This window comes from Talpa occidentalis, unplaced genomic scaffold (assembly GCF_014898055.3).
Source record: "Talpa occidentalis isolate TD23 unplaced genomic scaffold, MPIMG_talOcc4v2.1 talOcc4.12, whole genome shotgun sequence".
NCBI lineage: Eukaryota > Metazoa > Chordata > Mammalia > Eulipotyphla > Talpidae > Talpa > Talpa occidentalis.
In genome coordinates, this window is record NW_023601212.1 from 23,333,717 (window position 1) to 23,359,541 (window position 25,825).

The 25,825-nt window shown below is 37.4% G+C and overlaps 4 protein-coding genes across 5 annotated transcripts in view; all 4 read right to left on the reverse strand.

Annotated features, from left to right (window-relative positions):
- Window positions 1-25,825, reverse strand: part of LOC119242111 (olfactory receptor 151-like) — a 368,040-nt gene that overhangs the window by 132,628 nt on the left and 209,587 nt on the right. The window lies entirely within an intron of this gene.
- Window positions 2,516-3,457, reverse strand: LOC119239928 (olfactory receptor 145-like). The gene has a single exon (XM_037504319.1). The coding sequence runs from the start codon at window positions 3,446-3,448 to the stop codon at window positions 2,516-2,518; it is 933 nt and encodes a 310-aa protein (XP_037360216.1). The 5' UTR covers window positions 3,449-3,457.
- LOC119239929 (olfactory receptor 147-like) overlaps window positions 16,288-25,825 on the reverse strand; it is a 46,671-nt gene continuing 37,133 nt past the window's right edge. Inside the window, exon 2 of the mRNA XM_037504320.2 lies at window positions 16,288-17,236. Within this exon, the coding sequence (XP_037360217.1) occupies window positions 16,288-17,220 (933 nt within the window). The 5' untranslated portion in view covers window positions 17,221-17,236. The remainder of the gene's footprint in view (window positions 17,237-25,825) is intronic.
- Window positions 21,231-25,825, reverse strand: part of LOC119239931 (olfactory receptor 8B3-like) — a 41,745-nt gene continuing 37,150 nt past the window's right edge. Inside the window, exons 2-3 of one of the 2 annotated variants that reach the window (XM_037504321.2) lie at window positions 23,673-24,602; window positions 21,231-21,249 (exon numbers count right to left, since the gene is read on the reverse strand). In XM_037504321.2, the coding sequence (XP_037360218.1) occupies window positions 21,231-21,249; window positions 23,673-24,586 (933 nt within the window). In that variant the 5' untranslated portion in view covers window positions 24,587-24,602. Of the gene's footprint in view, window positions 21,250-23,653; window positions 24,603-25,825 lie in introns of those variants that run through there. The other variant, XM_054693171.1, reaches the window with a different exon arrangement.

Consider the following 25,825-nt stretch of genomic DNA (forward strand, 5'->3'; position numbering starts at 1 on the left):
TATACAGCAGCAAAACCTAAACTGTATCTTATTTGCTTCAATATAAACCCTAAACAAATGAATAGCTCTTCACAAAAGTTCAAGTAGATAGAATTAGCCTTTTATCTTTCAAACATGAGGAGACAGTTATCTTGAAAGGGTTAATTTATGTCTTTCAAACACACAGAATTAGCAAAAGACAAAGTTGAAATTTAAACCCAGGAAGCCTAGTCCCAGAAATTCTGAGCTTACTTATTCTAATTTGGTCTCAAGAGTCTGCCTAACTCAAACCTCCTTCCTCCAACTTCTGAATATGTATATTATCAAAATACAAATAAATATATATTTGCATTCTATCACTATGATTTAAGGAGGGGGGTGAAATTCCCACAAAAGGAAATTACAAAAGCAATTGAGGAAGGAGAAGTAGTAACAACTCTGAGTTACTCTTCCCACGTATTTAAAATTTAAAGTCACATAGCAAACATTGACATACTTACTCTCCCAATAGTTATCATGCCTTTACCAAGTGCCAACTCCTATAAGCACTAAGTGGTAAAATAAAGAAAAGACACATGGTGCCTTCCCTCACAGAGAGAAAAATAATCAGGCAATGAAATAGCATGCAAAGGCTGCTCTCAAGTCATTGTGTGACACCTGACTGCTCTCTACTAGGAAATATGGGAAAGAGCTCCTCAACTATGCTTGATGGGTGGGACAGAAGTTGCTCTTCAGCTGGCATCTGAAGGGTTAAGAGAAAATAAACAGGATTAAAAATCAGGAGTAAGAGTATATACACTAGAAAACAAAAAGAAAATAACCAAGAAGGAAGCCTCATTGTTCAAGGAGCTACGTGTGGTGGCCACCACCAGAGGGGCTGTGCAGGTACAGATCATGAGCACAGGTCACGGGTGAGATGGGGAAACAGACTCACAGAGACCCTTTGGCTTCCCAAACTATACAGCAGGAATGGGAGCAGGTCTCCTTCACAGGAAATTCTCTAAGGGACAGTAGGTTGGGGGCCTGCAAACCCTACAATCTCAGCACTACTTCTCATCTCTACTTTTGTCCCACAGAGACCTTTACTCATGGACTCTGCCACAGTCACAGCCACAGATGGGGGGAAGGAAAAGATTCAGCAATCACTCCTTTTTGCTGAAAGTCATCAGAGTACCTGTGGATTTGTCTCACCAGTTTCTTTAAAAAAAAAAAAATAAAAAGGATGCTGCTGTGGAAGTGATAGGACTGAACTAAACCCTGCCTCTTTGTGTGGAGTATGCAGAGCATTTAGAAACCTTACTATTTCCCCGAATAAACCCACATAAAGTCAGTCAGATAAAGGTCATGACTTTTAATTATGATATTGCCGGAGGTGATCATTAAACTACAAAGGAGGCCTGTCAGCAGCTCTCAGTGTTTGTACATCATAACAACAGCCTCAGTTCATTATCTAATTCTGAAATCAGCATCTTCCTCTCAGGGGTGCACAAGAGGCTTTCCTGTGAGCACCCCCATAATTCAAATCCTTTAGGGAAGGCAGAGTGAAGAAGCTGATATTAAACAAATAAAGATGTTTTACCCTGTGTCTTTGGAGGCTCAATATTCTACTCCCACTTGGACAAATAGTGTAGAAATAATGATCTTCTTTCCTCTTTCTTCCAGCACTTCTTTGGCCTGTAGGTACATTTGCTAATATATAGCAAATTGCTAAAATACCAACAAAAATTATTTTCATGTACACATATCTTCCCACACAAATATATTAATGTATTTTTAGCATTATGTTATACATGACCACATGATAAACACCTTATATCTTTTAGAGTCCATTAATTCCTGTTCCTTTTTCTTTAGCTTTCCTTTCCTTTCCTTGTGCTGCTCCCACCATCACCCACAGTTAGTTTATATGCTAAAGCATCCCATATATTCCTGCTGCTGCTATTACCAAATACACTTAAAGAAACTTTACAATTCATTAAAATTATATTTTTTCTGAGCTATTGCATTTGTCATTTCACAGTAGTTTATTGAAATCTTCCATCATTCCATATACTGAATGTATCATACAACAATGCCACCTGTATTAAAGTTCGTAACTATCCAATTTCTATTCTAGAACATACTGAAAAAAATCATCGATGTACCAGTACTTTTACATCAATTGGGTAAATCCCTAAAGTGTTGTCTTTTTGTTTAATATGACATGGTTTAGACAAAGGGTTTGCTAATTAAAATTTTAGACCTATTTGCAATTCTGGGGTGGGGAAAGCGGGAGAAACGAATTCAAAATGATAATAAAAAAGAGTGAATAAGTTTCCTTCTTAGTATTATTAAAAGTCAAAGAATTGAAGGAAAATTGTGCAAATGAGGGGAGAGAAGACTTATGATATGAAATACTTGGTGAAGACTCAAGTTTCAAGTTTTTTCATGATGGTAAGAAAGCCATGGAAAAGAAAGCTACCAATAAAAACACTGGAATTATAGCACAAAGACTCCCTGTGTTGTGATTAACAACATAGAGATATTCTGTTTCTGATTAAAACTTCATCCTACTTAGAGTTTTTCTCATAGCAAGTTTAACATCTTTATTCCTCAAGCTATAAATTAAAGGGTTCATCATGGGAACCACATTGGTGTAAAAGACAGAGGAGATTTTTCTCTGATCCATAGATCCAGCAGAAGAGGGCATGAGATAGACAAATGCAGCTGATCCAAAGAAGAGAGAAACTGCAATGATGTGGGAGCTGCAGGTGCTGAAGGCTTTGGACCTGCCTCCCGCAGAGCTGATACGGAGGATGCTGGCAAGGATGTAGCCATAAGACACAAAGATGGTGACAGTGGGCACAATGATGTTGATGCCTGTCACAACAAAATCCACCAGGTCATTGACATAGGTGCTTGTGCAGGAAAGCTGGAGTAGAGGAACAATGTCACACATATAATGATTGATGGTGTTTGCATCACAGAAGGTCAGACTCACCATGCATAGCGTGAAGGCCATGTCACCAGACAATGCCATCACATATGAACCAAGCATAAGGCTGGAACACACCTTAGGAGACATAGCACTGTTGTACATGAGTGGGTTACAGATGGCCACATAGCGATCATAGGCCATTGATGTCAGCACATAGCATTCAGAAATACCAAAAAAACAGAAAAAGAAAAGCTGAGTCATGCATCCCGGGTAGGAGATAATATTCCTCTTTGATATGAAGTTAATCAGCATTTTGGGTGTAAACGCAGAAGAGTAACACATGTCTATGATGGACAGGTTACAGAGAAAAAAGTACATGGGGGTGTGGAGGTGTGAATTCAGCACTATTAAAATGATTAAACCTAAATTCCCTACCATGCAGACCATATACATTACTAGAAAGAGGAGGAACAGCAGGAGCTGCAGGTCTGGTTGATCTGTTAAACCCTTGAGAATGAATTCAGTCACGAAGGAGGTATTTCCAGGAGTCATTCTTTTCTAAACAATATGTGGACACAGAAGAAAAAATTTCATTAGAGAGCAACTCAGTTCCTCCTCAGAACTTCATCCAACAACTGGCAATGGGGGCAACCAGCCACCTGAACCAATGGAACCTGCTTTGCCATTATCATGAATCTGAGTGACCCTTGTGTGAGCTGAGTCTAAATTAGACAAATACAGCAAAGAATATCAGATCTCATAACTGCACAATAGAAGAAAGAAATAGTCATGTCTAGGACCCTGGCCATATATCTCAAGGAAAGAGTATAGTTTTAGAAATAACATGAAGAAACTCACGCTCCCTATTCCAGAAAACTTCAGTGTTCTCTTATCCGGGATTTACACCTCTGGCTTTAGATGGGCAATTTTAGATTCTGAGGCTTTGATTTCTTTCTATGGGCATTCTGTCCAGATTTCACTTCAGATATACTCTGGAAATCTTCTGAATCACAGGTCATAATTTCTGATAATGCTTTGTAGTCCTTGCAAGTAGCAGAGAAAAATAAAGTGTATTATTATCGTACTTGCTACTGAAGACCTTGGTTATAAACAGAGTAGAAGCTTGTTCAGTCTTTTCCCCATGGGTTAATGTCTATGTGTAAAAGGGGAATAAGGGTATTATATACAATGGTCTATCTTTAACTTCTTAGGGACTCAGATTTTACCCATTTCACTTCCCTCTGGGGATTATACATCTCAATACAGATGCAAAATGAATCCCCCATCTCCTTGTTATATTCATCTGTTAAGGGAAATCTATCATTTTTTTTTTAAATAATAAATTTTATTTTTATATTCCCCATACAATTGCAGCCCCCCCATTCTGACCCCAATCCCTTCCCTCCCGCCCCCGCCCCCCTAAAAGTGTCTCTGGTTCATAGTTTGTTGATTTTGATTTTCACTTTCTTATAGTTATTCATTTTCCTGGTCCCTTATTTAAGTTTTCTAGATTCCTGCTATGAGTGAGACCATCCGGTATTTTTCTTTTTGGCTTATTTCGCTGAGCATGATCCCTTCCAGCACCATCCATGTTGCTGCAAATTGCATGTGTTTATCTTTTTTGAATGCTGAGTAATATTCCATGGTATATATGTACCACATCTTCTTGATCCAGTCATCTATTTTTTATTTATACAAGAACTGGGGTACAGGCCAGATTCACGGGAGGGTGAGAGGATTCACCAGAGACAGAGCGGGGAGCAGAACAGGCAGACTGACAAAATGCACTGCTGAGGGGAGCAGTGGGTGAGACAGGCGAGGTCTGCCACGCCATGTGGGACCCTTGCTGGCTGGCCAGGATTGAACCGGTGCTGCAGAGGCTGCAGACACCTTCACAGCATGGCACTCAACCGCCTGTGCCACCAGGGGAGGCCCTAGGAGGATTAGTTTTATCTGTTCCTTTGTTTTGTCTATATTTGAAATCAGTGATATTATTCAGTATTTTTCTTTCTCCTTCTGACTTATTTCACTTAGCACAATCCCTACCAATTCCATACATGTTGTCACAAATGGGAAGTCTTCATCTTTTTTTCAGTTGTGTAGTATTCCATTGTGTATATAGTACATCTAATTTGTCCACTTATCTGCTGTTAGACGTATAGGTTGTTTCCATTACTTGCTATTGTAAATAGTGCAGTAATGAAAATAGGAGTACATTTATCACTTTGAATTAATGTTTTTGATTTCTTCAGGTAGATACCTAGGGGTGGAATTATTGGATCATATGGGAGACCTATTTTTAATATTTTGAGAAACTTCCATACTGTTTTCCATAAGTACTGGACCAATCTACATTCTGACCAACAGAGAACAAGTGCTCTTTTTTCTCCACATCTTCACACTTGCTGTTTCTAGTATTTTCCATAGGGCCCATTCTCATAGCTAAGGTGGTATCTCATTGTAGTTTTAATTTACATTTCCCTAATAAGTGATGTTGAACATTTTGTCATGTGCTTGTTGGCCATTTGTATGTTTTCTTTGGAGATGTGTCTATTTTGCTCATCAGCCCATTTTTTATTGGTTTATTTGTTTTATTATTGTTGAGTTATATAAGTTCTTAGTAGATCTTGGATAGTAGCCTCTTGTCAGATGTATGATGTACAAATATTTTCTCCCATTTAGTAGGATGCATTTCATTTTAATATTTTCTTTCCCTGTGCAGATTGTTGTAATCTTATTTGCTTATTTTAGCTTTTGATTCCCTTAACACTGGAACTGAGTCCTTGTATTTATTTTGTGATTTCAGGTTTTCCATTCAAAACTTTAAACCATTTTGAGGGTGTGTGTGTGTGTGTGTGTGTGTGTGTGTTTAAGTATGGTGTGAGATAGTGGTCTAGTGTCATTCTTTTCCATAGGGCTGTCAAGTTTTCCCAACATCATTTTTCAAAGAGCCTTTCCTTTCTCCATTGTATATTTTTGGCTCCTTTGTTGTATTACTGTGCATATAAATGTGACTATATCTGAGTTTGATTATTTTCCACTTGTCTATGTCTACTTCTATTACAAAATCATATGCCAAATTTTAATATCTGTTCATGTGTAGGGTTTGTATCTGCTATGTTGTCTGATTAAAATCTTCCTTTAAATCATTCCTGTTTTATTTTCTTACATCATTGTAGTCCCCATATTTCTCCTGCCATCATATCATCCATGAACCATCACCATATTCCCATAAGCCCCTCTTTTGCTGTATGCCTCAGATATGGTCAGCTTGCTAATTTTGTCTTTTTCTTGAAAATGGAGAATTTTTTTACATAAATGAATGTGTGAAACAATATCAATATTCTTTTGCTAAAGCAGTATCAATTTTCTTGTGCTTCCTGATGAGACTGGAAGCTGGGAACAGGAATCATCTACTTGAATGTCTTGCAAAGGCTTATGCTACAAGATACAAGTCTTGGGCCTCCCTGGTGGCGCAGTGGTTGAGCGCTGGGTTGCGAAGCTGCCCGCAGCCTCTGCAGCGCCGGTTCGATTACCCAGATGCTCCCTGGCCACGGGAGGAGGGTCCCACATGGCGCGCAGACCTCTCCTGCCGCCCGCTGCTCCCCTCAGCAGTGTACTTCGGTCCTTCTGCCTGTTCTACTCCCCGCTCTGGCGAATTCTCTCACCCTCCTGTGCTTCTGACTGTACCCAGTGCTTGAATAAATAAATAAATAAATCTTAAACAAAAACAAAAAAACAAAATACAAGACTTGAAGACACTGGGTGTGGGGATTGGGGAGTAGGCAGTGTGAAGAAGAATGGAGGACGGAATTTCATAAAGTTGGGGATTCATGAAATAAAGGGATATAGAACCTAAAACTCCATTATTTCTGTTTTTCATCATCTTTTAACCACAGTGCACTCATCAGGTTCATTCCAAACCTTTTTTTGAGCAACAGCATGAACACTTACACTCACTAATTTAGGATGTAATCTGGGAACTCTCTTCTCAACCTAAAGTAGGGGGACAATATCCTGTTAAGCCTATAAACTCACATTGGCTTAGAAACAGCTCTGTTCTAGTAAACAGACAGAGCTGAACCCTGTGGCTTATCGTTGACTCTTGGCTATGATAATTTTAATACAATCATAACTTTTCTTATAATTTGTTAGTACTATTTACAAAACAAAAAGCAAAAACTACTAAGGATAACAATGTTGCACATGTAAAATACCTCATACTGCTTATTGTGATTAACTACACAGAGATATTCTGTTTCTGATCAAAACTTCAACCTACTTAGAGTTTTTCTCAAGCAAGTTTAACATCTTTATTCCTCAAGCTGTAGAGGGTTCATCATGGGAACTACACTGGTGTAAAAGACAGAGGAGATTTTTCCCTGATCCATAGATCCAGCAGAAGGAGGCTTGAGATACATAAATGAAGCTGATCCAAAGAAGAGAGAAACTGCAATGATGTGGGAGCTGCAGGTACTGAGTGCTTTCAACCTGCCTCCCATGGAGCTGAGGATGCTGAAGAGGATGAAACCATAAGAGACAAAGATGATGACAGTGGGCACAAGGATGTTGATGCACACCGCAATGTAAACTACCAGCTCATTGACATAGGTGTCTGTGCAGGAAAGCTAAAACAGAGGAAGGATGTCAGAAAAATAATCATTGATGGTGTATGCATCACAGAAGGTCAGACTCAAAATGAATCCAGTGTGAGTCATGGCTCCAGAAAATGTCATGAAGTATGAACCAAGCGTAAGACACACCTTATACACAACTCTAGGAGACAAATCATGGCAACATTGTACATGAGTGGGTTACAGATGGCTACATGGTGATCACAGGCCATTGATGTCAGCACATAGCATTCAAAAATGGAAAAAAAGCAGAAAAAGTAAAGCTGAGTCATGCATCCCATGTAAGAGATAGCATTCTTCTTTGATAGGAAACTAACCAGCTATGAAAGACAAGTAAAAGAGAAAAAAGTACATGGGGATATGACAGTGTGAATTCAACCCAATTAAAGTTATCAAACCCACATTTCTCAGCACAGTAACCATATTTATTACTAGAAACAGGTGGAACAGGGGTTATTAGAGGTCTGGTTGTTCTGTTAATTCCATCAAGAGGAATTCAGTCACAAAAGAGCCATTTTTGAAGCCATTCTTCTTTAGGGGAATCTGTGAGCACAGGAATAAAATATTACCCAGAGAACAACTTCATCACAACTCCCATTGGTAATATGGTATTTGTAATGGGAATGAGTTTAAAACAACAAGAACCTGCAGATTTGTTTAATCATCATGAAATGAGTGATATTGACTACCTCTTCACAAGTACTCTTTACAAGTAGCAAAAAGCATCAAAACTTAAGACTACAGAGTGAGTGAAGGACTGCCGAACAATCGAAGGAGAAGGAAGAACACTGGGCCAGGAAACCATAATTTCCCTTCTCTCATCTCACCATTTCTTTATTCACTCGAACCTTCTCAGTAAGATTAGAGGAAGCGACTCCTTATACCAGGCACAAGCCTGTAATACAGATTAGACTTGACATGTTGGGAACCAAAAACACTGTTCTAACGTAAAATGAAATGACTGGAATGTATAAGAGGTAACTGCCCCACATCACAGAGTAATAGTCATAAATGTAAAAGAGTCATAGTTCTACCCGTGGAAAGGGAGCTTACAAACTGATACAATGATCTCTGAGTCTGCTAAAATCTCTAAATATTTCCAACTTCCCCCACAAATAGATCCTTGTACCAATTTTACTTGAGTCTCCAGATTGAAAAATAAAAATGTTTTAAACCATCTGACTTCCATCTCAAACAAGGAGGAAATGAACATAAACATCATTTCAATACTCACTCACCTTATCATACTTATTGCCCCATAGTCTTGGATTCTTAGAGTGTGAAGCCCACACTTAATTTTTGATGTACCCTGAAATTGGTCGGGAGTAGAGATCATAATCTAATTATAACATTTAGTTCTCTTAGCATCAAATAAAAATAAGTGGTGTTTTTTTATCATCATTTTGCCACTTGTAAATTATTAAAGATTTAATGTGAGTATAATGATATGCACTGAATTATAAACAGGGCAGAAGCTAGTTCAATCTCTTCCCCAGGGAAAATTTCTAGCTGTAATAGAGAACTAAGGGCATTATTTATACCTGGATCATAATTTGTTTTTAGTTCCTTAGGGATGCAATGTTTTGCTGAAGTTCTCCTTTCACTGTAAGAATTGTATATCTCCTCCCAAAAGAGTAAAAAATAAACTCCCAGTCAGCTCAGCAAGATGTCAGAGGTCCAACCCCTATTCTCCCCTACCCTATGTGAAACACACCGATACCAAAAAAAAATTTTTGTACATATTCCCTTTGTAAGAAATCCAGAAACTAGCTAAGAGGGTCATTCACCCAGTTCATGCATGACACCAGACACACTGAAGCTATTAATAAAACTCAAGCTACCTTCTAGTGACAATACTTATCCTGCCACAACCCCTTTTGATGACTCAGTTCCTTCTACTTGCTGGAGAGGGAAAGAGGTGTACCATACAGCCAAATTACAATTTTTCTAGGAGCAATACAGATTAACTTGAGCATAGTTTGCCTCAGAAAGGAGAGGGGACAGATAATATAAATAGTCTAGCTGCATGAGGTGAGAGAAAAAGAGACAGCATTTTGGGTTGGAGGCAGCAAGGTTCTTCCCATGATTCATTGCAGATAGAGCAATAAAAAGTTTTTTTTCCTCTAGCTTCTCCTTAGTGATGAAAAAAAGTGTACTGTGCATCCAGTGGTCCAACATATCAGGGTGTTACAAGAGGAACTGACTTCAGTCTTATTAGTTACACAGTGCTGATGAGACCTGACGTACTCCAGAAGACAGGGAGTCATGAGAACAAATGAAACTCTAAATTCAAAAACTATCTTTTGTTTAAAATTTCTTCATTAAATTACTTCTAAGGGTTTTACTAATGCTTATCTATATCTATTTAAATAAAATTATATATTCTATTTAAGGGAAGAACTCCTGCTTTAAATCTGATGAATCTCAGTACTTCCTTAAAGCTCCCAAATAATTCTAATGTGCAAGGAAAATACAGTACGAAAAGACTAAATCATGAAGTCATCATGTTAAACCTCAAGTAAACTGACTTCACACAATGTTCTGACAGTACAACCACATGGCAACACTGTACCTATAGCTCAGCTAGTAATTTACATAAATATTAATTGAATACCCTTAAGTACTAAAAACTGAGGATATAGCAGGTAACAAAGTGATGTTATATTTTTGAAGATCTTGTATCTGAATGATATGCTGACATTTTCTGAGTAGTTGATACCCAGACATTCTCCACTTTAGCTAGAACTCTTCAATCAAATACCTATTCACTGGAACTGATTTGACTTAAAAATGAAATCGCTAACACATTTGGATTCTGATAAGTTGATTTGAGTTAGACATGAATATTATTTTTAATATATAAACATGATATGTTTTATATAAATCATGTATATGTGTGTATATACACATTTATATATAAATATATATACATGTCTGTGTCAATTCATGTGCATATTTATATCTGTCTATCTGTATCTATAACTATAAATGTGTGTGATTTGTGCATGGGCATATCAACAGCTGAATGTCTGGCAACTGTACCCAGGGTGAAGACTATATATTTAACTGACCCCATGAGAATCAAAGCCAACATCTTTCTCCAAGTTATTTTCTATCTGCAGAGTCTGGTTTACAGCCATATGTTCCCCCCTGAACATACAAGATAATTCTAGTCTCTTCTTTTTATTAAATGGCTTTCATAATGGAAGCACGTGGACTAAAACTAAGGGGTAGTCTCTAGATTAAGGCTTTGAGTTGCTGAGACCAGTTTAGGCCTTCTCTTACCACTTCAGGTGATAACAAACTCTGGAAAATACTCTGGGTCCCTGGGACTTTGGGGACAGAGTCAGGGTCCATAGAACCTACATTCTAGTATAGGTCAAACCTTCTCTTCAAGAAAAGATCAGTTTCTTGAGACTCTTTGGCTGTTCTACCCACCATCCCTGTGTAGCATTATATCTACAGAGAGAGGGAAAAATCAAAGTGTTAACCGCATTTTCTTTCCTATGTCTGAAACACGGTTGGTGACATTTAGACATGGTTTCATTTTACCTGTGCTTTCTGAGCCTGTTCTGTGCAAACACCACTCATTTTAAGGCAAAAACAATTGCTTTATTGACAAAAAAATATAAAAAGCTTTTACAACATAATGTGATATGTACTATGGCAGAAAAGACTCTAAAGAAAGGAACCCTCTCCCAGTTTGAGGGATTCAGAAGTAACAGGATGGAGAAAACAGGTAATAATTCCAGGCAGGGGAAAAAGAATGATTTAAGGTTCAACATTATATCAACTACAATATAAATGTTCTGATCTGCAAAATACTATATTTTACTTTATACAATTTTATCCCAGTTGCTTAACTAGTGCTTAGAAATCTATCATAGTTAAGGATTTCCCCAATGAGTAAATTCATTTTCAATAGTCAAAGATTAACAATTCATTTAATCTTCAATCTAAGACATTTTGCAACAATGGCATAATCACAATGATGGCTCCCAAATATGGACTGAAGATTAAATAAGATACTGAATGTGCAAATTTACTACTGAACCTAGGACTTAGTAAACACCTGATATAATGATATATAGGTTATCCTTGTATGCTTCCATTTATTGTGTAGGAGTATGTCAAAAGGAATATATCAACACATTAGAAATATCAATTGTGAAATAATTTTTGGAAAGGTTTCCTTTTGAGTATTTTGCACATATTTCTGTGCAAAGGCATCTGAATTTACTAAAACCATTGTTTACATAAAATTGATTTTTCAAAGCATGGTAAACTGTGTTCAATGATAATTTAAAAAGCACCATTGATGGCTAAGAATCAAAACACCCAAGACCTAATCTCAGTACTACCACTTATAAATAGTGATTATACACAAAACATTAACATCAACAATCCTGAGAGTAAATGTAAAACCTTGCACACATTTCTATTTTCTAAGAGTGTCTATTCAATCTCACATCAGAGACAGACTTTCAACAGCCCAGTGACTCTACCAGCCCTCCCTCCCAGGGGTCTCTACCTCAGAAGGTAAAAGTTGTAACACTTTGTGAGATTTCAATTTAAAAGTACACATTTTATACAACAAAGCCCTGTATATAAACCAACTATTTCACCCTGTGAAAGACTGAATGCACAGTGAAATGTCCCAATGTGCAAGAGCAAAACAAGCTGTGCCTTACTTGGGGGGAAATATCAGATCTGTCCCTCCAGGAGGACATTTGCTGATATGATCAACTTTCAGGCATAATCTTGGCTATGTCAGACCAATTTCAGAATCTGTCCGTGTAGGATTCAACTCTACTGTGTTGTGTTATGAAAATGTATCCTTTTATCAGTCTCTAATGTTGACTTTTCAATCTTTGTCACATAGGTTATTTTGCCACACATTGCCAGGTATTTTTATTTAAAAAATAATTGATTTTTTCCTTTTATTTATATATTTTTACATCATCATTCATTTTTTTAATTTTATTTTTATATTCCCCATACAATTGCAACACCCTTATTTTTTTTTAAATAATAAATTTTATTTTTATATTCCCCCATACAACTGCACATGCCCCATTCTGACCCCAATCCCTCCCCTCCCGGCCCCCACCCCCCAAAAAGTGTCTCTGGTTCATAGTTTTTTGTTGATTTTGATTTTCACTTTCTTATAGTTATTCATTTTCCTGGTCCCTTAAGTTTTCTAGATTCCTGCTATGAGTGAGACCATCGTTCATTTTTAAACAATGTTTGCTTCCCTGCCCCCTCAGGTGTAGTCTAGAAAAAACAACAACAACAACAACAAAAATGATTGATGCAATAACCATTTCCTCTTGTCAGATTCAGTAAATACTTCCTGCACAGTCCTATCTTATTGAGCTGGAACCAGGAACCATCTAATTTAATGTAAAAGCTGGTGACATTGCATATAATCAATGTTAAGCAGGAATCTTATAAACTGCAACTTGAACACATGTGTGTACTGAGGCTGTGTAAAGAACAGTGGAGGATAGGGTTCAATAAGCATCAGGGTGGGGGGTTCAGCATAAAGGGATATAGAATTCAAAATCCCTTTAATTTATTGTTTTCATCAGCCCTTAACAGCCATGGTCTCCGATTATGTTTATTACAAACCTGATGAGAATCAATAGCAGTGTACTCAGAGAAAGCTTATATTAAACAAATTCAGATTGTATCAGGATCCTTTATTTTCTGATCCTTAAATAGAGAAACTTTTTCTCATAAAATATGTCATTTGAGGGCCCTCCCTGGTGGCACAAGGGGTTAAGACACACCTATGAAGCTGTCCACAGCCACTGCAGCACGAGTTCAATTCCCAGCCAGGGAGCAACACACATGGCACAGCAGACTTCTCCTGTCTTGCCCGCTGCTCCCCTCAGCAGTGTATTTCAGTCAGTCTGCCCGTACTGTTCCCCACTCTGTCTCTGGTGAATCCTTTCACCCCTCCACACCACTGGCCTGTACCCCAGTTGTTGTGTGCATAAATAAACAAATCTTTAAAAAAAAAACCCCAAAAACATGTCATTTGAATTTTGTGGTTCATGGAATGAAGATAAGTAAGTGGATGCACCTTTACAATATTTAAAATTGATATCAAGGGGCCTCCCTGCTATGGCAGGGGTTAAAAACAGCACTATCAAGCTATCACCAGCCTCTGCTGCAGGAGTTTGCTCCCCTGCCGGCCACATGGCTCACCAGACCTCTCCTGCATCACCTGCTGCTCTCCTCTGCGGTGTATTTCAGTAGATCTGCCTGTTCTGCTCCTCACTCTCTCTGGTGAATACTCTCACCACCCACACCTCTTGCTTACACCCCAGTTCTTGTATGCATAAATAAATAAATCTTTAAAAAAATTGCTCTCAAATAGCACAGATATTATTAATTGTTTAGATGCACATTTTCCTCATTAAATAAAACTAATTTTCCAAAAGGAATAACAAGTAAAAAAAAGAAAAGAGAACACAAACCAAAATTAACTATTTTTACAACAGAATTTAGAAAGTTAAAATGATGAATGTTATATTGATGTCAGGAGATGAAGTATGAGTGGTCATTTAAAACTGAAGACAAGGATTTAGCAATGCAGAACATTAAAAAGAAAAATAAATCAACAAACCAGTCGTATTGAAATTCCAAATATCTGAAATTGAGTGAAGATCCAGAAAACAACAAATAGTGAACATTAAGAAAAGCATCTTTTAACAATATTTAAATTGTCACTGAATAAGTCAAGTTGAAGATTTATAGAGTAATAGTATTTTGGGTATTTTTTCAAAAAAAAAAAAGGATTGAAAAAATCTTTTCATATATGACACTATGGTAATTTGGTTTATCACCAAATTTTTCCTTCAAGTTGCTATTGTTATTCCAGCTGCAATTTGAGGTTTTTGTACCTTAAAATCATATGGAAGTGACTTATGGGTCCAATAACAGCAAGAGTGTTGGTTTTACTGTCCTGTTGGTTTAACATTTTAATATCAAATAACTTTTCTGTTTATCCACAGAAATATTGTGATCTCCATAAAATTTTTGTGGAGGGAAATGAGAGTAATAAATAGGGACTATCATCACCCATTATTTTGCTTTCTAAATTTCTTCCTCCTGTCTGAGTTTCAATTATCCCATACTGTTTTCTCTCTTGAAGCTACTTCCCCAAAGTGGTCATAGCTTTTCCACCTTCATTCTGAAAAATACTACTAATGTAGCATCGTTGTGCATTGTAGGTCCCGCCCCCTTTTTTTGGTATCATTGTATTTTGGGAGCATTAGAGGTCTTTTTTTAAAGATTTATTTTTATATAAGAAGCGGGGTACAGGCCAGATGTGCGGGAGGGTGAGAGGATTCACCAGAGACAGAGTGGGGAACAGAACAAGCAGACTGAGGAAATATACTGCTGAGGGGAGCAGCAGGTGAGACAAGAGAGGTCTGCCTCGCCATGTGGGATTCTCGCTGGCCTGCCGGGATCAAACCCACGCTGCAGAGGCTGCGGACAGCTTCACAGTGTGGCGCTCAACTGCTTGCGCCACCAGGGAGGCCCCAGGAGCACTGGAGTTTTAATGAAGTTTTTGAACAACAGAAAATGTTCATAGTACTCTAAAACACAATATGCTAATTCAAATTATACGTATATCTAATTCTCATGACGATTCCCCACACAGGAATATCTTATTTATTGGTCATAAGTCTTGTAAAGTCTTGGCCTAATGACATATTTCTGGGTTTCTTTTTCCACTGTGCTCCATTTTCTGAGTTACAAACACAGCAAATATTCACTTGCATTTTTAAAATTTTGTAGAAAAACTACTCTATTTGAGCCAATCACCTCCCCCAAAATATTGCCCACAAGATCAGCTTTATCCAACAAAAAGAATCACAAAAACTATTTTCCTGTACTACAACAACAACCTACAAGCATTACTAAGCAATCCTGAGAGATACTGATTTGTCATATTGGAACAAAGGACAGTCAACTTTCAAAGTTGCAGTGTTTTCTCATATTTCATGCTGACTAAAACAAAAATAAATGAAGCAAGTTATACTACAAGAGGTTGTAGGCTCCATAGCAGAAGACTAAGGGTTAAATCAAGTCTTTTCTTTGTAAAGTTGTGTGACTTCAGTCATTGACCAGTCTGAGTCAAATACATATATTTTGACAATCTCTTTTGTGTTGGTTTGTCTGTACCTAGTTAAAAAAGAAACCATTTTCCAAGATAAGCTTAATGCATTAATGTGTACCAGTGCAAAATGGATTGTCCTTGTTATTTTTTATGGACCCTTCAATCTCAAGCATTTAAAGAACATATTCTTTCTAAGCTGATGATAGAAATATGGGAGTAGAAAAAGAATAGGTGATTCATGCTTTAAATAGAAAACGTCAGAATATACTCCCAATGGTATTATGTCACTCTAGTGCTATTTAATTTGATTTTTAAGACCACTCACTTTTCCAAAGGAAAAGGATGTTCAATTCACAATGAAAAATAGATAATGTAATTCTTTTCCCCCCTCCCTGATAATGAATTCTTAATATTGTAACTAACACCAAAAAATAAGTAGAGAAGACTGAGTAAAGGTGAGGAAAAAAGAGAGCTAATTAATAAGGACTGGTAATGAACTGTCAATAGAAGACTCAAATTTCTTTCACTATGTTAAAAAAATAGAATAAGACTGCTATAATGTTTTAATGAAACAAAGAGAACCATCCTAATCTATAACTCATACACTAAGACACTGTTTCTGATTAAAACTTTCTCCTGTATAAGGTTTTCTTCAAAGCAAATTTAACATCTTTGTTTCTCAAGCTATAAATTAAAGGGTTCATCAAAGGAACTGTATTAGTATAAAAGACAGAAGAGATTTTTCCCTGATCCATAGATCCAGCAGAAGAGGGCTTGAGATACATAAATGCACCTGATCCAAAGAAGAGCAAAACAGCAATTATGTGGGAACTGCAGGTGCTGAAGGCTTTGGACCTGCCTCCTGTGGAACTGATGCGGAGGATGCTGCCAAGGATGAAACCATAGGAAACAAAGATGGTGACAGTGGGCACAATGACATTGATGCCCGCCACAATGAAAACTACCAGCTCGTTGACATAGGTGCTTGTGCAGGAAAGCTCGAGCAGAGGAAGGATGTCACAAAGATAATGGTTGATGGTGTTTGCATCACAGAAGGTCAGTCTCAGCATGCACCCTGTGTGAGCCATAGCATCAGAAAATGCCACCAAGTATGAACCAAACATAAGGCTGAAACACACGTTAGGAGACATGGCACTGTTGTACATGAGTGGGTTACAGATGGCCACATAGCGATCACAGGCCATTGATGTGAGCACATAGCATTCAGAAATACCAAAAAAACACAAAAAATAAAGCTGGGTCATGCACCCCTTGTAGGAGATAATATTCTTTTTTGATATTAAGTTAATCAGCATTTTCGGTGTAAACACAGAAGAATAGCAGAGATCAATGAAGGACAAATTAAAGAGGAAAAAGTACATGGGGGTATGAAGGTGTGAATTCAACCCAATAAGAGTTATCAAACCCAAATTTCCTAACACAGTAACTATATACATTACTAGAAACAGGATGAACAGGGGGAGTTGGACATCTGCTCGGTCTGTTAACCCCACCAGAATGAATTCAGTCACAAATGAGCCATTTCCAGGAGCCATTCCTCTCTAAGAGAATCTGTGGACACAGGAGAATAAAGTTACATATAAAACAACTCATCTTTCCCACATTATCTCCCCTCAGAAGAGTGGAGTATACACGTTGATGATCTGAGACTAGATAAATTTGGACCCGCAGAGTCTACTCTGTCATTAACATAAAACATTGATGTGGACTCTTATTAGAGTTTTATTAAACAAAATGTACCCTTGCCCAGCAAAATTTAGCCACTGATTTGAAGGCTAATGATTCCACCTGCAAATATGAAGTTGTGTAAGTCAAAAGTTGGGGAGAATAATTTTGGATTATGACAAAATCATCCTTCTATATCACAACTTTTATTTACTCACTTCAACCCTCTTGTCACCAGTAAAATTGAAGACTAACCCCCAGGTATTTAGTGTGAGTGTCTAATGCAGATTAGAGTTATTAGGGTAGGAACTAAAGATTCTGCCCCAAATCCAATGGAACAATCTGGAAGAAGTCAAGGTACTTCTCCATATCAGAAAAGTCATGAATATAGAAAAATGAGAGAGATATCCTTGGGGAAGTCCCTTCCTGACTAGTAAGATACATCTTTTGAGCCCCCTAATAATTTTAAACTTTTCCCAGCTCCCCATTCAAACAGCTTCTTCCACCAATTACACTTAATTCTCAGGACTGCAAAATTGCAAAAGAATGTATCATATCTTAAGTCCTGGGCAGTTCACAACAAAAAATAGGATATTAATTTAAATGGAACCCAGAAACTCACCTTATGTTAGAAAACCTTGATGCTTCATATTATTAGTATTACTCCCATGGACAAGGATGGTCAATTTCAGGCACAAGGTTTTGGTTCCTTTGATTATAAGAATAGGCAACTCATATGCAATCAGATATGCCCTAAATATTTCTGAACTATACATCATAGTATCTGATTATGACCTTGAGTACTCCAAAGCAATAGGCAAAAATGAACTGTCTTTAATCATTTTTGCCACTTAGATACAGAAGATTGAAGATAAATTTAATGATATATACTCAGTTACCAAAGGATAGTAATTTACTCATACTCTCTCTGGGAAAAGTTTCTTTGTATAATAAGGTGATAGGGGGATTGTATTTACACTTAGGACAATAATCAGTTTAATTCCTTGGGAACGCAATATGCTACTAATGCTTTCCCTTGACTCTAGGTTTGTACATCCTCTAATGAAGAACAAAAAAATAAACTTCCTTTTACATTTAGCAAGATGGCAGAACAGAAATCTTAGCCATTTCCATGAACACAATGTTTCAAAACATTCATGCACAGATCAATTTTGTAAAAAATCCACAAAATAGTTAAGTCTCTTTCACCCTATTCAAACATGGAACCAGTCATAGTGAAGCTGTCAGTGAAACTCAAGATACCCATTCGTCCTGATACCTATCCTTGCACAATTCCATGTGACTGAGACAACACATCCCAGCTCCCAACTTCTCTGTGGGGAGAGAAAGGGGGTGTGACACACATCAACGACCTAGATTTTCTTGGTCTGGATGACCTGTCTCAGAAAGTGGAGGAGGCATGGGATAAGACATACCTTACCTGCCCAGCTGACAGAAAACAAAGATGGTGTTGAGTCCCTGCTCATAACTTAGCACAAAGCTAGTGGTAGAAATCCTCTTCCTCCAACTTGGTGCTGGTGCACCATGCCTCCGAAAAAGGTGCACCATGCCTGCGAAATGCCTGCAAACATAGCTTCAGTCTGCCTTGTTTTAGAAACTGATGAGACCAAACACTCGGGTCAGGTGGGGTGTTGGGGGTACTAAAAACAAAGAAGTTGGTTTGAACATAAAAATTGAGAGGCCCCTAGAATCACTGGCTGGACTTATTGCTGTGAATCTTCTCCAAAGCAGGGCAAGTCCCTGATGTTAGAACATTGTTTTCTGTACTATGGACGCCCCAGCACAGAGAGTCAGAAAAATGAAGACACAAAGAAATATTTTCCAAAAAGAAACATGATAGACCACTACACAATGATGGTAATGAAATGAAAATATGAGATTTCCCTGCAGAGAATTGACAGTAACTGTCATAAAGATGCTCACTGTGGCTAGAAACAGTGCATGATCTAAGTGGAAGTTCCAATAAGGAGAAAGATAACAATAAATATTAAGCATTATATTGTGGAGATGAAAAAAACAACTAAAATGAAAAAATCCACTAGGGGTATTCAACAGCAGACTGGATCAAACTAAATTTACATCAGCAAATGTTTCTAAAAGTCTAAAATTCTATAGTCAGAAGAACAGGAAAAAAAAAAAAACACTGAAAAACAGTACGAAAGCTGGAGGGAGGGCCTCCCTGGTGGCACAAGGGGTTAAGCACTGCACTATGAAGCAGTCCTCAACCTCTATAGCTCAGGTTCGATCTCCGGGCAGCCAGGGAGCAATCCACATAGAGCAGCAGACTTCTCCCGTCTTGCCCGCTGCTCCCCTCAGCAGTATATTTCAGTCAGTCTGCCTGTTCTGTTCCCACTCTGTGTCTGGTAAATCCTCTCACACCCTGTATCTCTGGCCTGTACCCCAGCACTTGTATGCATAAATAAATAAATCTTAAAAAAAAAAAGCCAAAGGGAAATATTGGACACTATTGATGGGATTGGTATATGCATTATAGGAGTCTCAGTATGCAAAGACAGTGAGAAAGGAACGGAAATACTATCCAAAATAAAAAAAAAAACTTTAAAATTCTCAAATCTGAGAAAAGAAAAGGATATACAAAATGAGGAAGCAAAAGCAGTTCTGAAGTCGACACAAAGATACTTGATAATTATCAAAAGTCAATACGAAGAAATTTTGTATTGTGATAGAAGCACCATCATTTTACATCCTTATTGGTATAGGATTTCCTATGACATCCTTGTTAGTATAGGATATTCCCCCTCAGGTGTTGTCACCACAGCATATCCACTACTGAAGCACAGTCTTCTACCATAGTCCACTGTGCTCCCCACCTCCCCTGAATCCCCCCGCCCCCTTTCTCACCCCTCACCTTCACCCTCTGAATGCCAAAGATCTCTCTATGGTAAGCTCTCAAGAGTTGATTTTTTTTTTCTCCCACCTTTTTTTTTCCATAATAAATACTTTTTACATAATGTCTTACCATGATCATCTACGAATCCCTACTTATCTATTTTAGACTTAAAATGTACCAATATATTTTCCCTAGGACAAGAGAGACATACATTTGTTTATTTAATTTATTTATTTATTTATATTTAAATTTTATTTTTATATTCCCCATACAATTAATTACAACCCCCTTATTTTGACCCCAATCCCTCCTTTCCCGCCCCCCACACCCCATGGAGTATCTCTGGTTCACAGTTGTTTGTTGATTTTGATATTTTCTTTTTCAAGAGTTGATTTTAAAATTTGTCACAAAGAGGGTTTTGAATGCAGCAAAAAAGAAACAACTTATCACAAACAAGGGAAAACACAAGAAGCTAAGGGGATTTTTCATAGAAATCTTGCAGAACACAGGGAGTGGGTTGGCACAGTTAAAGTGCTGAAGAAAGGACAAACAAGGCAAAACCATGCATCCAAAATGAGGGCAGATAAAAGCTTTTCAGACAAACAAAAGTTGAAGGAGAGAGGTTTGGAAGTCTAGAATAAGTTGATAAACAATAGATATATACAGAATGCTGCATAATTGTAATGGTGGTGGGCAGATTTCTTTTAATTCTGTTATAAAAGTTAAAAATAAATCTATTAAAAATATAATGTAAACAACATGCTAATGGATATACAATAATAGATTTTAAAAGTTACATTAAACATATGAAGTGTGGAGAGGAAGAGTCATAGATAAACTCTCTAACTTAAAAGGTGATAAGGCCCATGGTAACCACAACGAAAATACAGAAATTATACAAAAGAAGAGAAAGTAATCAAAATATCAAACCAATTGTTCAATGAAGGAAAACCATCAACAGAGAGAAAGAGGGACATAAGAAGTACCAAAAAAATCAAATTTCAAAATTTAAAATAATAACTTCTTTCTGACCAATAAAGATTTTAAATGTAAATAGATTAAATGCACCCACCAAAAGACAGAATTTTGAGCGGATAAGAAAAAAAGATGCAAGTATATACTGTCTATAAGAAACTCACAGATGCTAAAATAAAAGAATGCAAAATATATTTCATGCAAAAGGCAACCAGAAGAGACCAGGGATGAAGATAAATTGCTATTTGCTATAATGAATGTACTAAAGAAGGTTATAGGGATATATATTTTAAAATCATACTAAAAGCAGCCTTCATACACACACACACGCATAATTTTTAAAACCACAAAAAATCTTATGAATTTTAATCTTATATGATAAAACATTGGCAATTATCTTACACACCCTTTGCAAATGACCTTATCTTTGTGAGAAGCATTTTAATTCCATTTTTCCAATGAAAACAAAACACAATGGCATTAACACTGCATAAGCTTAAATGCACATTACTAAGTTGACACACTTACATATTTCAATGAGATTACCATCACAGTTTTAGCTGATACTTTCTTCATGCTGTAGAATTACCATTCATTTTTTTTGGTGATAACTTTTAAGAGCCACTCTCTTAGTGCTTTCAAGTACATGTTCTATAGAAACAATGGAATCTTATTCAACCATGAAAAAGAATAAAATCTTGTGTTTTGCTACACCATGGATGGTCTTAGAGAACATTTTGCTAAGTGAAATAAGTTAGAGAAAAAATACTATATAATATCACTTTTATTTGAGGGAAAAAATAAGTCTATATCTAATTACAAAAATCATAGTTTCACAATTTGATTAATTCACCAAAAGTTTCTTTCAAATTTCATTCTCTCAGTTATAGTTTGAGGCTTCTTGTCTCTTAAAATCCTTCATGGAGAAGTAAATGGAAACCGTCAAACCATTTGTGATTTAGTTGCTCCTAAGAACTCTGACCCAATGGGTTCAACTTGTCAAAATCAAATAACTTGAAATTTTTATCCAATGCAGAGAAATCCTATGATTTCCAGCATAGTTCTAAGACCTTCCAGGAAAAGATTATACTCACTGAGAGGGCTTTCTTTCCCCCATCATTTTATATTCTACATTTCTTTTATCCTCAATTGAGTTTTGATTACCACACACCATTGTTTTATCTCCTGAAGTTACTATCTCATCCTGGGTTTCCTCACTACTGTGGCCACCAATTCTTTCCTTTGTTCTTCAAAATATTATTTGATGATGGTCACTATGCATTATAAGATTTATCAAAGCTCTATGGACAGTATAATTACAGACAGCATTGTACAGTATAGGATGTAAATTCAAATTATAGTTTTAAACCTCACTGTTCTTTCTCTAAAGAAGAACCTCTTTATTATATGTTTGGTTTCAATTTTTGGTTTTTGTCTAATGACTTTTGGGTTTCTTCTTTTATTACAATAGTTTGTAAACATTCTAAATTATTTTGCAGAAAATGTCAGCCCCATATCAACCAGTCAACTCTCAGCTACTTTAACCCAATGGGACTTCTCTTTCACATGAAAAGAATCAGCAAACTATATTCCTAAATAAAAAAGAAAAGAAACTGCCACCTTAAGAGATATTAATGTATTAAAATATAACAAGCATAGTGAACTTTCAAAATAGAAAACTTTTGTCATGTTTCATGATTAATGATAAAAGAATAAAGTAGACCAAAAGTATATATGAAAGAGTAGAAGACTTGAAAACAGGTTACAGTCTATCTAGGGTTCATTAGGAAGCTATCTGAATTCAATCATTTACCTTCCTAAACTTCAGATCATGTCTATACTTTAAAAATATATTGATGATTCATTATAATATTCCAATTATATATACCAATATTTGCTTCTGTAACAGTACTACAGTAAATATAAAATCTCTGCAAGAAGAATTTTAATGCATGCTGTTTGCAACTGCAAAGTAGATTATGCTTTATACATGTAATGGAAACTGTTGTATTTGGGAAATGCTATTTAAAGGAGGTACATGCCTGGTCATAGAGGATGTAAGACAGAAGTAGAAAAAGATTATTTGATTCCTATCTAAAAGCACATTATGGATGGAAAGTAGATACCTCACAACAGCACAATATTACCCCCAGTGTTACTTTACTTGATCATTTGCAGAACTATTTATATTTCCAGGAGTAAGAAAACAATCCACATAATAATAATGTAAAAAGCAGATACATTTGATCCAATTTTATTCTTCAGCAGGAAAAAATGTGAGAAAAAATTGTGACCAGGGAGGAGGGAATATCTAAAATTACAAAGTGGAGATAAATTGAGAGAAGATTCAAATTTTTAACCATGGTACAAAGATATAGGACCTGAAGGTTCACATTTCAACTATTCTAATAAAAGATTCTACCTATCATAACTAAATACACAGACACTATTTCTCATCAAATCTTTCTCCTACACAAGGTTTTTCTCAGAGCAATTTTGACATCTTTATTCCTTAAGCTATAAATTAAAGGGTTCATCATGGGAATCACATTGGTATAAAAGACAGAGGAGATTTTCCCCTGATCCATTGACCCAGCAGAAGAGGGCTTGAGATACATAAATGCACCTGAGCCAAAGAAGAAAGAAACCGCAATAATGTGAGAGCTGCAGGTACTAAAGGCTTTTGACCTGCCTTCTTTGGAGCTGATGCAGAGGATACTGGAGAGGATAAAGCCATAAGACACAAAGATGGTGATGGTGGGCACAATGATGGTGATTCCCACCACAATTAATACTACCAGCTCATTGACATAGGTGTTTGAGCAAGACAGTTGGAGCACAGGGAGGATGTCACAAAAATAATGATTGATCTTGTTTGCATCACAGAAGGTCAGTCTCAGCATGCATCCTGTATGGGTCATAGCTTTGGAAAACGCTATCATGTATGAACCCAGCATAAGACTGGAACACACCTTAGGAGACACGGCAACGTTGTACATAAGTGGGTTACAGATGGCCACATAGCGATCATAGGCCATTGATGTCAGCACATAGCACTCAGAAATGACAAAGAAACAGAAAAAGAAAAGCTGAGTCATGCATCCCGTGTAGGAGATAATGTTCTTCTCTGATATAAAGTTAATCAGCATTTTGGGTGTAAACACAGAAGAATAAAAGAAGTCTATGAAGGATAAGTTAAAGAGGAAAAAATACATGGGGGTGTGTAAGTGTGAATTCAACCAAATTAAAGTTATCAAACCCAAATTTCCCAACATCGTGACTATATATATGATAACAAACAGGATGAATAGGGGCATTTGGAGATCTGGTTGGTCTGTTAATCCCAAGAGAATAAATTCAGTCACAGAAGAGCCATTGACAAGAGCCATTCTTCTCCACGGGTATCTGTGAGCACAACAAAAAGGTTAAATAAGAGGGAAACCCAACACTTTTGACAATTTCCTACAAGAAGGTATACATGTTTGGAATATCTCAGAATATTTGGACCATTTGGACCATTTGGACCATTAAAATCTGCCTTTACCATTGTCATGACACAAAGTGATGCTAACTTTCCACTTAATAACAAAGTTAAATAAGGCAAAAGCATCATAAACCTCGCCTGCAGAGGGAAGGCCAGTACTAAGGCAAACTGCCTGTGAAGGGAGAAGGATGGGTCAGGGCAGAATCCTCCCTCTCTTCCACCCATCTTCATTCACCTTTAACCCTCCCCTCACCAGGGAAAGTGGACCCAGCAGCCCTGATTACAGGAGCTGGCCCCTGTGACATGAGACCTGGTGGGAGGGAGGAGAATTTAGTTTTAAAGGTAATTGGCAGAGGGCCTCCCCGGTGGCGCAGCGGTTGACCACTGGGTTGCTAAGCTGCCCGCAGCCTCTGCAGCCTCTGTGCCAGTTTGATCCCCAGCCACCAGGCGAGGGTCCCACATGGCACGCAGACCTCTCCTGCCACCCGCTGCTCCCCTCAGCAGTGTACTTCGTCAGTCTGCCTGCTCTGCTCTCCGCTTTGACTCTAGTGAATTCTTTCACCCTCCCATGCTTCTGACTGTACCCAGTGCTTGTATAAATAAATAAATCTTTAAAAAAAAAAAAAGGTAAGGGGAAGATTCTAGGAGACATGAAGTCACTGCTTTTGTCAGTGCAGAAGACATACGTATAAAAGCAAAAGTTCCACTCGAGGAAAGAAAACTTACTGACTTACTGCACCCACGGAGGAACTCAGTATCTGTGCACACCTTCTCCTCATCCTTTGCCAGCTAATTCTTCTACCAGTTTCTCCTGATACTCAGAACTAAACAAGATGGGACAGAAAGGAGAACAGCTTCCAACTCTGGGCTCCCACCTCTCAAGAGGGCCATTCCATAACTGGAATTCAGGAACTCACCTCCTCACCACTCCCAGTGCTGCCTCCTCATTGTTATTTCCCCCCGTGGTCCTGGAAGGCCAATTTCAGGCTCTCAAGTGTTGGTTCCATGGATTCTAACAGGACGCTGCACAGATTTAATTTCAGATCTGCCCCGGAAATCTTTCTGAACTACAGATCAGTTTCTGATGATGACTCTTGAGTCCTCTCAAGCAAGAAAGGAAAATAAGCAGTCTTTCTTATTCTCT